Source organism: Falco naumanni, chromosome 2 (genome assembly GCF_017639655.2).
Source record: "Falco naumanni isolate bFalNau1 chromosome 2, bFalNau1.pat, whole genome shotgun sequence".
NCBI classification, from domain to species: Eukaryota; Metazoa; Chordata; class Aves; order Falconiformes; family Falconidae; genus Falco; species Falco naumanni.
Window position 1 is genome coordinate 84,440,192 of NC_054055.1, and position 14,004 is coordinate 84,454,195.

The window sequence follows — 14,004 nt, forward strand, 5'->3', positions numbered from 1 at the left end:
AGCCCACTCTGTCCTTCCCAGCACAGCTGCCACCCCCACATGGACTGTACTTTGTAGCTGCCTGATTAAAATTTAGCAAAGAAAACTGCTGGTAATTCTTTGCAGCTGTCATAGCATCCACTGTATGAGTAAATTAAGAGAGAAATCCTTCTTTAGCTAAGAAGCCAGTCCAATTCCTAGGAGCACTTGAGAATCTCACTCAGAAAATCTCGCAGAATCCACAAATCACACATTCTGCATACTGGTTTTTAACCAGAGCTCCATGTTAGCAAAACCTTGCTCTCTATCTTCATGTCTGCAGCAGGGTAAAAGCAAGCAAACTAGCTTTTTCTGGACGTCAACATTTAAACTTGATGCTGCTTGCCACGCTTGGTGCATAGCATGGAGATAACAGATCAGTGACACATGAGGCGGATGGGGACATTCCGAAGCAGGCACACTGAGTTTCCTTCCTTTGGGGTAAGCGCATCACCGTGCTTGCTCCCCAGCCAAATTATCTTTCCAAATAAGAGGTGGATATCCACCTACAGAAATGGGCACTTACTTCCTTGAAGGAAAACTATCCCCTCTATGCCCTGCATGAGGGGGGAATTTTTTTTTCCCCACAAAATGGCTTGCCTGATCTATGAAGTCAGGAAAGTTGCCTGGATCATCGCCAGCTATGGAAGCCCACTCACCTGAGGCCCTGCTGCCATGCACTGGCAGCTCTGCTCCCTGTTCCAAGATACTGGGCAACCTGGAATGCTTTTTCCAGTGCACTGTGTATGCAACTTCGGAATAAAGAAGCATGACGGTCTAGCAGTCTCATAGTTCAGATACAGCCAGCTGCTCCATCCAATAATCTCTTTCCACAAGCACTATTCGCTAGACTTCTCAGAAATATTCCCATACTCTACAAGCTACCTTAACAAGTGGGTAAAATGCAATTTTTATTTCAGCTTGTTATTCCTGCAATTGAAATAAGATGTCAAAGCGAGTGCTACAATGTAATAATTATTACAGTCAGGGACATAAAATAACTGAATCACAGCTGTGCCAAATTCAGCTGAACTGTTCCTTAGACATATTGCTTGACTTGCATCAGTGTCTCCACCTATAAGATAGGCATGCCAACCATTATTTTTTAAGGACTACCACTGGTAAACAAACCCAAAGGTTTAGTTTTCCCATAAGTAATTACGCTTCTTAAGAACAGCAGTATTTGAAGAACAGAGAAAACATAATACACAACTGTCAATGTTGTAACCCCCCCACCTTATCAACAAACAGGGAACAGCCAGGCTCCATTTTTTTCTGAATTTAATCCAAAAAACGTGCACTCTGCCGTGCCCTCTGATGCAGGCCATAATACTCAGCATTTATTCATCCACCAGCTGACTCACGTGTGACCTCGCAGTACTCAGTCTCATCAACACATCTACAGATTTGAGTATTTTGCTCCCACATTCTTTAGTTTAGGCTTTGTTTTTATTGAAGCTGCAAAATTTTAAATGCAATTCTACATCTTTTGGGGTCCATGTAAGCTTCAGTGGAACCATCATACTGGAGGAGCACACATCTTGTGAAATGATGTTGTGCTGCAAAATCAAAGGGCATCCGAAGCAAGTCTATAGTGACAGAAGGCAGAACTTAACAAGTCTTCTGTCTTGACAGAGGAAGGGAAAAATGGTTTATCCTGCTAAGATATCCTGCACAAGAATGAGCGGTAAACCCTCCCAAACCCAACTCTATGGGAATTCTGTGGGATCCAAGCCAGAATAACCTTCTGCTTCAACAAACCTGAATATTAAGCACGAGTGAGTTTCAAAAACAACCAGCTGACTGTGTAAGACAGTCTGGTCCTATATGGTTCCCACCGATTTTAAGCAAAGCAAGATGACTTTGCAAGATACTTTATATATTTCATATGGTCAAAACTCAGTCCACCCACATGTACTCATCAACCTCAGCTGATTTAAATGTCTTTAAATACGATATCCTTTTGCTTACTAGTATTGCACTAACATACAATATAGAGCAAATATGCTTTCAAAAGGCAAATGTTACTGCCACACAGACCCGGGCTTGGGTGCACAACTGACTGGCTGCTGAATGGTACCAGAAGAAAAACTGGTTAACTGTTTCTCACTGATGAGGTGGCTCTTATTTTTATATCATTAATAGCTTGATTGATTGCCTAAGAGCAAAAGCTTAGCATGAAACTCTCCTCGATATCCTTCAGATTTAAAGGTCTGCCATTTTATGTAATTTACATATACGATGGTGGTGGAAAAAATAAGTCTTGGTCTAACACCTGGCATGAAACTGCAAAGCCAAGCCACTTCATGAAATTAAAAGAATAAATCAACAAAGTGGTTGCGACTTGGTTATATTCTTGATCATTTGAGGACTGCACTGCTCTAGGAAAAAGACCAGCTCTTTGCTTTAATACTGGATATTCTTCAGGGTACAGGGATTAATCCTGCCTGGTCCCCTGGCAATCTGAGGTCAGTGAGGGAGGAGGGAGGGAGCACTTTAAATCTGATACTTCTGTTAAAAAATAGCTATGGAGCAGCATGCTCAGGTTTCCATAAGACAGGGACTGGTTTGGGTTTTTTTGTGTTAAAGAGCACCTGTTTATCTGTGTATTACATGCATACCATGCCAGCTCACAGAAACTGAGGCAACTTTTCCATATCATTTTGAACAATTTCACTACCTTAAAATTATCTCTCCCACAGATGTACCTATTTTAAGTACAACCATCTTTCACGTCAGAAAGCAACTAGCCGTTGCTCACAAAACACAAAACTCCTGGAAGTGGGAGGTTTTATTTTTGTTGCTAGTTTCAGTTGAAAATAACGCACCTGCTGGATGAAATACCCGGTTTATTACCATACTGGTTGGCCCAGCAGATCTCCTGCAGCTTCTAATTTCACAGATCAGCGAGCACAGTAGGCAGCCCACCCCCACGCCTGCCCACCCCAGGGCAGACCCTGGCGCTGTTCTCCCCCTGCCAGGCAGCTGCTGGCTCAGCCCCAGCTGCGGCAGGGACCACCTCGGATGGGGCAAGGTCCAACGGTCCTGCCTTGCGTGCCTCTCTGGTGAGCGTGCCCACAGACATGGCTGAGGGTGGGTGAGCCCAGCGCTGGGTAGCGGGGCAGAGGGCATTGAGCTGCCCTTTCCACACTGTGAGGATGCTCAGTGAAAGCATCACTTTGAAGCTGGGAGAACAAAGGGGAAAGCTTTAAAAAGGAGTATTCTTCATATGAAGTATTTGTCTACAAGCTCATGGGCAAAGACAACAGCTAACCCATCCTGCCAGCAAGAGTTTTGCAATAGCACTCTGAAAGCTGCACAAAGATCCTGCACATACCCAGTAAACAGAGCAAGGTCTTGCTGCCTCCTAGAAAGGCTGTATGTGTCCCCAGATTTACTTGCCGTAACAAACTAAACCCATAATGCACTCCTCATAAATTAGGGTTTTTTTTCTTTTTGAAAGGTGTGACCTTCCATTAGTAAATCCTGATCCAATCCCTCTGCATTGTCCCTTGTTTTATAAGAACACACAGCAAGGAACACACTGGAGCCTAGCTTGTATGTTCCAGGAAATAATACCGAAATACTCAACAGCCAGCTCCCAGACATCTTGAAGTCCTGGTTCTTTCTTTAGTTTTTAAACTGCACTTGCCTGGGGAAAAAAAAAAAAAAAAAAAAAAAAAGCAACAAACGCTCTAAAGTCTGCAGGTGATGTACAGATGGTCCGTAAGTTGTTCTGGGACAAGAGAGATCAATTTAAGCCCTTCAGCAGTTTTTCCTGAAGTATACTGGAAAAAGAAACTCGGTCCCAGATAACAGGCAAACTGATCTTTACATTAGCAAGTAAGAGCAAACTGGATCTGCTTCAACTGACTCAAAGATGCAGCTACGTACAAAAACACGGCTCTAACATAGTAAAAATGCACCTGTAAACCACGAGGAAATTAAAAAAAAAACCCTCTAACCATGCCAAATATCAGCTGCTGGTTATCTACAAGACATTATTTTGCAGGTAAATTAAATCATGCTCTACAGCAATCAGTGTGCACCTGGACCAGTAAGTCTCACATCCAGCACAGGGCAGCTGTACCAGTAAAAATGATCCCAGCGATGAGACACAGTCATCAGGGCGAGCATCGAGGTACTGAGAGGGTAACCTATCTGTACTTGTGTTTCCTCTTTGTTTTCAAAGGGAAACAGAAGTGACATGCACTTAATGATGTCGTCCTTCCAAGCCTTAACTACTACGGAAGGGAACTGCATACAGGGGAATAGAGTTTCCACCTTTTCTTCTGTTAATACATAACTGGAAAGTGTCCTCTCTTTTATCTTGATTTTTGCAAGAATAAAAGCCACAATGTTCCTGATGACTTCCGGTGTTTTGATTGTCCCTTGATGCAGTGGTGGTAACAGCAAGTTGTAATGAAAATGCTTTGGCCACGAGACTATTAAGGAACCCAACAGAAACCACGGGATCTACCCCCCTCCCCTTCACCATAGGAAATCTGCAGCAATCCTCCATTTCAAATATGGAACTGATCTGCACGTGCTTCCATAAACTGTATACAATGTCCTTCATGTTTTCTTTGATGAGGTCAGAGTAAAGTATTTGGCCAGCCCCAGGCAAGCTGCACACTGTCATGCACCTTTGCCTTATCTTCTAAAATGGACAAAAATCCCAATCCAGGGATACATCCTTCCCAATCCAGGAGTATATCCTTGCAGACTGCATGGGCCCACAGACCCCAGATTCCCCATATCTGCTACCAACTTTCAACTCTGGCTGGGCCGCAAGCCCCAGATATGATTTTGAAGCCAACACACTTCGTAGATCTCCACAAGGGCAAGCCTTGGTTCTGCCTAATTGGACAGATTTCAATACACGCCGTGACACAACCCACGATGCTATAAACTGGCCTAATTTTCAAGTCCAGCTACAAAAAACGTTGACGTTACCCGACATATTCAGTAGGTTTTGTTTCTTTGAAAACTTATTTTTTTTTTAGGATTTCCTAAATCATCAACAGCTTCCATCCCTGAGAGGACTACTTCCATCAAAAAAAACCCACGTTTTGATATAGCTCCCATTTATTTTTAGAAACACACAAAATGAGCACTTTTTCATATTCTGTTGCCAAAAATGCTGAAATTTGCTAAACATTTCAAAGTTGTTGACAGGCAAAGGCCAACCTATCAGAAATTCCAGCCAAATGATAAATGTTTTTAAAATGTAGCAAAGGATTAAATCAGCATGGCCTAGCTGAAACTTCAGTTGTAGGGAACACACTTAGGTCCTTGCAATAAGAATGATTTCTCGTATGCTAGAGATGAGTTGTAAACATACTTTGCTGGTGGCGTTCAGAGCAATTTTCTGTTTCCAGGTATTATATGCTCTGAAGCAGTATCTGTAAACTGGTCAGAACAAGATACTTAAGAACTTGTGAGCTTCACTGATGACTTCAATCCTGCAGCATCAGCAGATCTGAGCTGCTCATTTCTGTTCAAAGGCAGTAAGGCACTGAGGGGGTTATAAGGCTCATACAGCAGGCAATTCCTCCGCTTCCCAGTTTTAGGGAAACGTAAGTGCTCCTCTTCCTATGGTGTTTACAGGGTTTCACCCTCTCCTCTTCTCTCCTCTCCTCCTTCTGTGCTGCACCAAAGAAGCACGCCAACCTTTTCCTTAGGTCTGCTCCCAAGAGCCACAGACTGCTGCAGATTAAGTCCATCACCTCATTATTCACATCACCACATACTCCTAGCAAATAAACTCTTAAACGAACCTGCCTGAATATTTAAAAAAGAACATTTCAACTTGATCCATCCAAATCCACATGCAGCCCAAACCAAACCCAACCTTTTCTCAAAGCTCACAGCAAATAACTTGCAGAACTAAATGATGACAAGACACAATTTCAGCCTTCTGCCCAGCCTGGGCTGCTCTGCAGAGTCCTCCTGCCTTGTGGTACATCCAGCCCGGCCTCCGGGAGGGGGTCACCGCCGGCAGTGCAGTCATCAGCCACCACCTCAACTTGGCATGGCAGTTCAGGGAGATGGGGAAAGCATGAAACGGAGAGGGAAGGTGGTTGCTTGCTTCTTTGAAGGATTTTAGTGCTGTCCCCAGAACCATATAGATGAAAAAATAACATCTGGAAAACATCTTGCAAAGCACTACATGGAAATTACAGCAAAATTAATATTAACAGCATCAAATCCATTCTTTTACTACAGCTTCTAAAAATCCTGTGGCCTGCTCCCAGAGCTCCAAGAACCAGCTCAGCTGTGAAATCACGATAATCCAGTAAGATTCAAGCATGCCATGCTTCAGAGCCCCTTTAGTACAAGAGAAATTTAAATGCTTCCCTCTCATAACCCAGAAATGTTATAAAGATAGAACATATAAGTGATCTGCCCACCACAGTGAAAGAGAGCTAAGATGGAAAGAGGTCTGCTCTACTGATGTGAAGGATCTATTCGCCAAGAGATGATTAAATGCTAATTAATAGTGATCAGCCCAAAGAAAAAAATTATGCAATTAAAATCGGCCTTAAAGTAACTGTCATCTGCTCCCTGTAGTCACCTCTAGAGTCCTGTATTTTATTCTAAAGATTCAGCCACCTAGGTTTGCAAGACACTGAGGTCAAGAGGATTTTCACTCACCGATTTGGTGGATGCAGAACAGACTCAGTACTACAGTTAAGCTAGCATCTCTGTAACAAGAATCATTTGACTTAAAAGGCACGTGGAAGATTGAAGAGGACGTTTCTGCAAGCTCACATGCACAAAGAGCTTTTCTAGATATTCATCTGTTAACTCATTGGCACATAAATTTGTAAGACAGTTGCAACAACCAAAGAAACGATGATAAAAATCCAGAGATGGAGACAACTAATGGTACCAGGTAACCTAATTTACCTCCCTGACAGCACAGGGAATTGATAAATAGTCACATAATCAGAGATAAAATCAGATTCTTGGATCCATTTTAAATTCCCTTGGTTTACCTATAATAATTGCCTCTGTTTCCTTGATGAGCAAGGCTGGTATGAACCAGCATCCAAGAAAAAGGACTCTACTGACTCGTTGATGGAAAAGTGCTAACAAGGTCTCCCCAGCACCCTTCCCTAGATTTTGCATTTACACTGCTTAGGCCACACAACAGGTTGCTTAGAGCAGGAGTGAATGCTGAACAGCCAAAGTGTTTACTACACATCCAGCAGTACTCCAGCACACCTCTATCCCGTCACCTGAGCAAAAACAAGGACTTCTGCCACTTGCTTGTTCATGAATGCATCCTATGTCTTCCCAAATGTAATTGAAACACTTCAAGTCACCCACTGTCCCTCTTCCCCAGCCCAAATTGAACAGTTAATGTGAAAAAGTTGCCATCCCCAAACTAGAGAACTGTCCAGATACAAACTTCAGAGTGAAGGTGTAGCAGGTATCTTGTCAAGACAAGCACAGTTATACTAACAGCAAGAAAAGAAGAAGCATTTAACCAGCAGCAAAGTCAATTACACCCTTAAATGAGGTGTACAATGCTGATTTTTACCATACATGCACAATTTTCAGAACATGAATGGGAACCAGCAATGCAAAAACTACATCGACTCGCCAACTCCTCTGCTCCAAAACACATGAGCTGACTACACTCATAAAAACAATTCCCCGCCAAGGAGGAGAACACCATGAGCTCCCTGCCATGTCTGAAGGGACAACTAATGCCACAGGGCAGCTCCCCCAATGCTGTCCCAGCCAGGGGTGGCCCCAGGGGACAGGCAGTAACTGCCCTGGCAGCTCCTCCCAGCACACCTGTGAGAACAGCCCCAGCACTTGCTTCTGCACGCAAGTGGAAGTCATGGCTTTATCTTCTCTGTTTACTCACACTTACCAGAGTTGCCATGCTGGCATGGGTCTCCTCCACTACGACTGTCATTAAGGGGGTTTTAAACTGAGCTATGATAAAAAAAAAAAAAAAAAAAAAAAAAAAAAATCCCACCAAAAAACCTGCAAAACTAAGCCAAATCGGTTGAGTACCCCAACAGGGAACTCAGAAAGCTGACTCTGGAGCTGTTTGTAAACACCATCCAGCTTGCCTTTTTTTTTTTTTTTTTTAATCCAGTTATTTGTTTAGCCAACAGAATTCACCTTGGGCTATGCTCACAAGAAAACACCATTATATTTAATCTTTCATGTATGTCATTATGAGAACAGAATAGAAAGCAACTGACTTGAGGCAACTGCACGAGGTTTGTGCCTAAACAATGGAGCACTTTAAATCCAACATGATGGAGATTCTGTGCATTTTTGAGAGTGCAATTTTTCTGGATTTCAGGTAACTGTACAAATAATAGAAATTATTTCTAAAAGTATAGCAACAGTGACTTTGCATCAATGGAACCATCAAAAGATTGAGCGATGTGGGAAACAAACCATGTGGGAAAGCTAAAACATTTCCCAAAATTCTTCCTTTAAAACTGTCTCCTAACAGATACTAAAAAAAAATAAAAGAAAAATCATAGGCATAGTAAGAGGTATGAAAAAGACCAGACACATGCAGAAACCAATGCAGAAGCACTGGAAAGAAGTTCTGGGGATAAAAACAGTAATTTCAGCAACCCAGCTGGACATTCATAGCGAAAAAGACTAATGCCACCAGTAACTCGAAGAGACACGCAAATTTAATCCCATATTATAATGCACGGCGCAAACGGCTGCATTTGAAGATGGGTCAGCAGTTCAGCCATAAATTTGTGTTACAGAGCAGGCCATCATGCTTGCTCTTTGTCTTGGGCATTTCCCAGAAAACGGCTTTGTGAGCTCCTGAAAAGGTGGGTGGACGCCCCCGGCGCCATACTGCTGCAGCATGAGGGCCGGGAGCTGCCCGCCCCAACACTGCAACCCAGCCCAGCCCACCACCAGCAACCTCCTTTCTGGGGAAACCTAAGAGAAGAGGGAGATGGGGGAGCAGTTTCTCTCCAGAGCAGACACCAGCCCTCCCCACACACCCCGTGCCAGAGGGGGCCTGAGCCTGTTGTCCTTCACAGGGCCATCTTCTGACCACCTGACTGCTCCATGCCGGCGACGTCACTTTCCCGTGGCCACCAAAGGAACTGGCTGGAAGAAGATTAATGATAGGGCAACATACAATTTCAAGCTATTTAAAAATCACAGCACAGGCTGTGGCCTCGCAGCCAAGCGACACTTACCTGGTTCCACCACGCTCCAGTCCACGGCTTTCCTGCCATCAGCTAACCTCCAAGGGGTCATACCAGGATGCACAGGTCCATTCTCCAAGCAATAAAATCTCAGAAAACTAAGCTACTACTTTTAGTAGTAAATAGGTACCTTAGTTCTAATTTTATCACATAGCAAAAGACAATCCAAGTTCTAAGAACCTAATTTAGTATCCAAAACATCAATCTTGGTTGAAGATGCTCTTCAGATCAGTGACCCGTCTTGGAAAAATATCTGAATGGAAACTGTACCTATATGCTTTTATTATATTAATTAACAGCAAGAAACCCCCATACCAGCAGGACAACACACACAAAGCACTCATCTGAATGCCAAGTGTCTCACAGGGCCTAAAATCAGAAGCTAATCACTTTGCTATGGTGTCTGTTTGGGGCAACAACAAGCTTTGCATGGAAGATGAAACATTTCTGGCCACCCTATAACTTTAAGGATCAGTGCATGCACCCTTTAAAGTTCCCTCCCAAAACACATTGAGTCAGGCTGTTAATGTGATGAAAAAATACATTTCAAAGCCTACAATGAAATATTAAATATGTGTACATTTTAAGAAGAACTAGATAAATATAATGTGCTGGGGGTGTTTAAAGGTTTCCCTCCCCTACAAAATATTCACTTTGAATTCTAATGCAAAATTCACCCTCCCTTAAAAACAAGACAGGTTATAGCTTGGATTTCTATGCAAGCAAATTATTATACTCAAAAGAAAAAATATAAATAGCTAACAGCCAAGCAGTGCTTTTATTGCGTTTTTTTAAATCTACTAGTTCCAAACCAGACCAGATGCATTCACTACAGAATTCTGATTAGGAAAAAAATGGCTGTTGAATTTTTATTACTATGTCCCTCAAGGACCAAAAGTGGTAACCCTAGGCATTTAATGTGTACTATGAATAACAATACATATGAGCACATAAAAAGCTTGTTATCTCTGTTTATGGATTTTTTTTACCATGTTGATACATTTACAGAAAGAAGTTGGGAAGTACGGTGAGGGGGAGGAGAAGAAGCTATTAAAATAACAAATACCATTAAATAAAACCTATTCAGGAAGAAACAAGCTATGCAGTACGAAATTTGAATGAACCATGTCTCTTCATTACTGCCCTGCAGCTCCCATGTAGTCAGTGGAGCCTCATTTAAAGCTTATACTAAACGCATTCATCTGCATACATCTCACTCATTGATACAAATGCAATTCATATTTAACCCTGACAAACAACCACTCACGGTAGGAACATTCTGCATACACAGATCATCTTCTTTTACAAACAATGTAAACACAGAGAAGTCCTTCTGGATGTTTCAGAACAGCTCACTGGATTCAAAGAAGCATGTTCTCCCCCATCCCCTCACACCACAACCCATAACCGCCTGGCCAGATACCCGAAGGGTTTCCACCACAGGACCATTTTCCTCCCTATGTTATATGGCAACTCCATCCCCGCAGCTAGAAAAAAACTGTACAAACTGCAGCTAAGCAACGCAGGGCTTTCTCCTTCAGAAATCTGCTTACAACCTCTCAAAAAAACATGCGGGGAAGCCATCAGAATAAAATTCTACAAACCAGCCATTTGTGGCACTGGCACGGTCTCCTTCTGGTATTTAGGTAAGTCCAAGAAATATTTTTTTTAAATAGTTCCTCCTATTGAATCCTTCCCATATTTTCAGCTCTGAGAATTCACAGGGACCAAATTTGAGTTACGCTGACTCTGGAGCCAGTAGCTTGTGAGAGTACAAAGAGCACCCCAGACAATAATGGAGGGGGGCTGAGACAGCTGCGCATCCCTCGGCTCTCCAACCTGCCTGCAAAAGGAAAATGAGGCTACAGCCAGAGCACACCAAGTTTCCGCTCTACTCATGGTGCAGCTTGCTCCAATTTATATTAAATGGGTTGATTCAAAACCCAGAAAGGGGCCAAAAATGTGAATTATTTTTTGTTCTTCCGTGCTAAAAGGAAGAACAACTAATAAAGACTTTGGGTCTGGCGTCAACTGCTCTGGACCTTTACCATGCTCTGTGTTGTCTTCTCCCATCAAGATCTGCCTAGGTTTCCCTAGGTAGGTGGCTCAGGAAAGCAGACGCAACAGCAAGAATCATGGAAAAGAAATTCTTTCTCTTTTGCTCATGGTTGGAGGATTCTGTCTCCAACCATTTACTTCTTCCTTCTTATCCAGGCGCAAGGAAGTGGACAAGCAAACACCCTGACGGCTGGCGACTGTTAAGTAGCTAGAAGAGCCTCATTAGTGGGCCATGCCCTTGGAGAAGACTGGGACACGCAGGAGCCTGACAGACAGTTCAGAGGAAAAGAATTTGCACTAGAGCATCCCACCAGCACAGACGCATTGCTGTAGCCCAAACCAGAGCTCAGCTGTGTTATGCCAGGTCCCAGCTGTCGACCTGGCCTGGCGTCATGACAGCCTACAGCGCCAATGCCCTTAGCCAGCTGCTTGGCTCAACATACAGTTATCTCTTTTTTTAATGAGATCAGCGTTTGTGAAAAGTGCTAGCTCAATGGGCACACTGATTTAAGCCCTCTGTTTATTCAGGCTACAGCAGATAGAGCAGTGACTTTTAAAAAAGATGTAATCTGAAAAGATACCGTGAATTCACCAGAGCTACTGCAGCTGCTCGTTACTCACAGGAGGAAGAGGGGTTTCTTATAGATCCATTAAGAACCAAGGACTGGAAAGGATGAATCTTGAAACTGTGGTAAGCGTGTAAACTTAGCAATCTACTTCCCTGATACTAGCGTGAAGGATCTACTTGCCAACAAAAAAACAAGATGATTCCGGCTTCCTATCCATTTCAGCCACCACACACATCTGCTGCAGTTACCACCAAAACTGTCAAAAAAGAAGGGGGACGGAGGTGGTGGGGTGTATGTTAAATACTGGGGGGTGGGGGGTCAGTAACACGGAGGTACTGCTGTAAGTACGGATTAGCAAAATGACTTCTGGTTATGCTTTTTTAAAAAAATAAATAAATAAGCCTATGAAGTTAAAGTGGAAACAGTTAAAGTCGTACATTCACTATGAAGATGTAAACCCTTATTGCCGCGAATATGTGATTCTTTGTTCAGAATACACTTTTAAGCAGAACGATGGAAATTCGAGTTACGCCGTTTCACAGGCACTCCTCACAGCACACAGCTACTAAACCGAGAACACACCATCCCCTGCCCTTGCTGGGAAGCGACAAACCCGCTTCAGCGCATTGTATCAACGATGTGCAGATTACGCTCCCTAGGAGCACGCAGCGGGGCCGTTATCCCGTGCTGTCACCCCGTACCGCCGAGACCCCCAACCTGCAGCCTGCCGCCGGGATGGGCTGCTCGTGCCAGCGAGCCGCCGAGCACACGGGCCGGGACGCTGCGAAAAGCGCCGGCCCCCGGGGTCGCCTGAAAAACCCGGCTCGCCGTCAGCCAGCCACCGCCGCTCCATTAATGCATCTGGGTCACAGAAATGGTTTACGGGAGCCCGAGCCGGGTTACGAAACGCGGCGCGGCGGGTACAGCGGGCGGCGGCGGCCAGCGCCGCTGCGCCCAGGTGAGAGCCGGGCCCGGCACCGGGGGGCGCGGGGGGCGCCGGGGGCGGGACGGGGATGCGGCAGGCAGCGGGGAGACGGGCGGCGAGGTCGCCCCGCAGCCCCCCCCCGCCCCGGTCCCGCCGGCCAGGGAGGCGGCGGGGAGAGGGGCGGCCATGGCGGCAGGCGGGGAGACCCCTGCAACTTTCCCCCGCGGGGGCTCGGGGGGATTTGCTCGTCGCAAGCAAAGGCCAAAAAAAATATTATTTTGTATATAGGTGTGTATGTATATGCGTGCGGATATAAATACACATACGTATGCATGGCCATATGTATTCCGGCACCAAGGGCGCTGCGTCCCCGCACGGCACATCGGTGCCATCCCGGCGGAGCCCCGCAGCCCGCAACACCGGCCCCGCCGCCCGCCCCGGGCAGGTGGGGGCCGCGGCCGCCGCGGGGGTGCCGGGCCCTGCCCGGGCGTCGGTCGGTGGCCGCGCCGCGCCGCGCCGCACTCACCCAGAAGACGAAGGAGTAGATGATGAGGAGGGTTTTCAGACACGTTATCACGGGTTTGGTCTCCATTCTCCTCGATGCCATAATACTGAGATCCCGGCTGCAGGCTGGGCGCGGGAGGAGGAGGAGGAGGAGGGAGGGAGGGAGGGAGGGAGGGGAGGCGGGCGGGGGGGGGCGGAGGGAGGTGAGCTCAGCGCTGGGCTCGCCCCGCCGCGCCGCTCGCCTCAGCCCGGCTCGCCGCGCCGCCTGCCGCCGCCCCCCGCCGCCGCCGGAGGCAGCGCGGCCCGCCCCGCCGCCAGGGGGTGCTGCCCCGCGGGGCGCCGCGGGGGGGAGGGGGGGGCTCTGCGGGGGGGCCCGGCGCGCCGGCGGCCCCGCTGCTGCGGCCTCTCAGCCCCGGCTGACGCGCTGCAACGTCGTTGGCCGGGGCCGCCCGCAGGGCACCGGGCTCTGGCCGCAGGGTGGGAGACTGCTGGAGTATCTCCGTGTGTGTGTGTGGGGGGGGAAGCATGAGTTTTTTTAAGACGAAGTGAAAGACCCCCCTGGCCGCCCCCTTCTCCCGCGAAGGCGCTCAGCGGCTTTGCTTGGGCTGCTCAAGGGCAGGGGAGGTGGGGCTGGAACGTGGAAGCTGGACAGGGAATTCCCGGCGTGGGAGAAAGTCTCTTTCAGTCTCATGATGCCGACACCGATCTGGAGGCC

At 46.2% G+C, this 14,004-nt stretch overlaps 1 protein-coding gene across 1 annotated transcript in view; it reads right to left on the reverse strand.

The window, feature by feature from the left end:
- The window catches only part of TSPAN7 (tetraspanin 7), a 103,746-nt gene extending 90,277 nt beyond the window's left edge, over window positions 1-13,469 (reverse strand). The window contains exon 1 of the mRNA XM_040585336.1: window positions 13,312-13,469. Within this exon, the coding sequence (XP_040441270.1) occupies window positions 13,312-13,392 (81 nt within the window). The 5' untranslated portion in view covers window positions 13,393-13,469. The remainder of the gene's footprint in view (window positions 1-13,311) is intronic.
- Window positions 13,470-14,004: the final 535 nt, after the last annotated feature.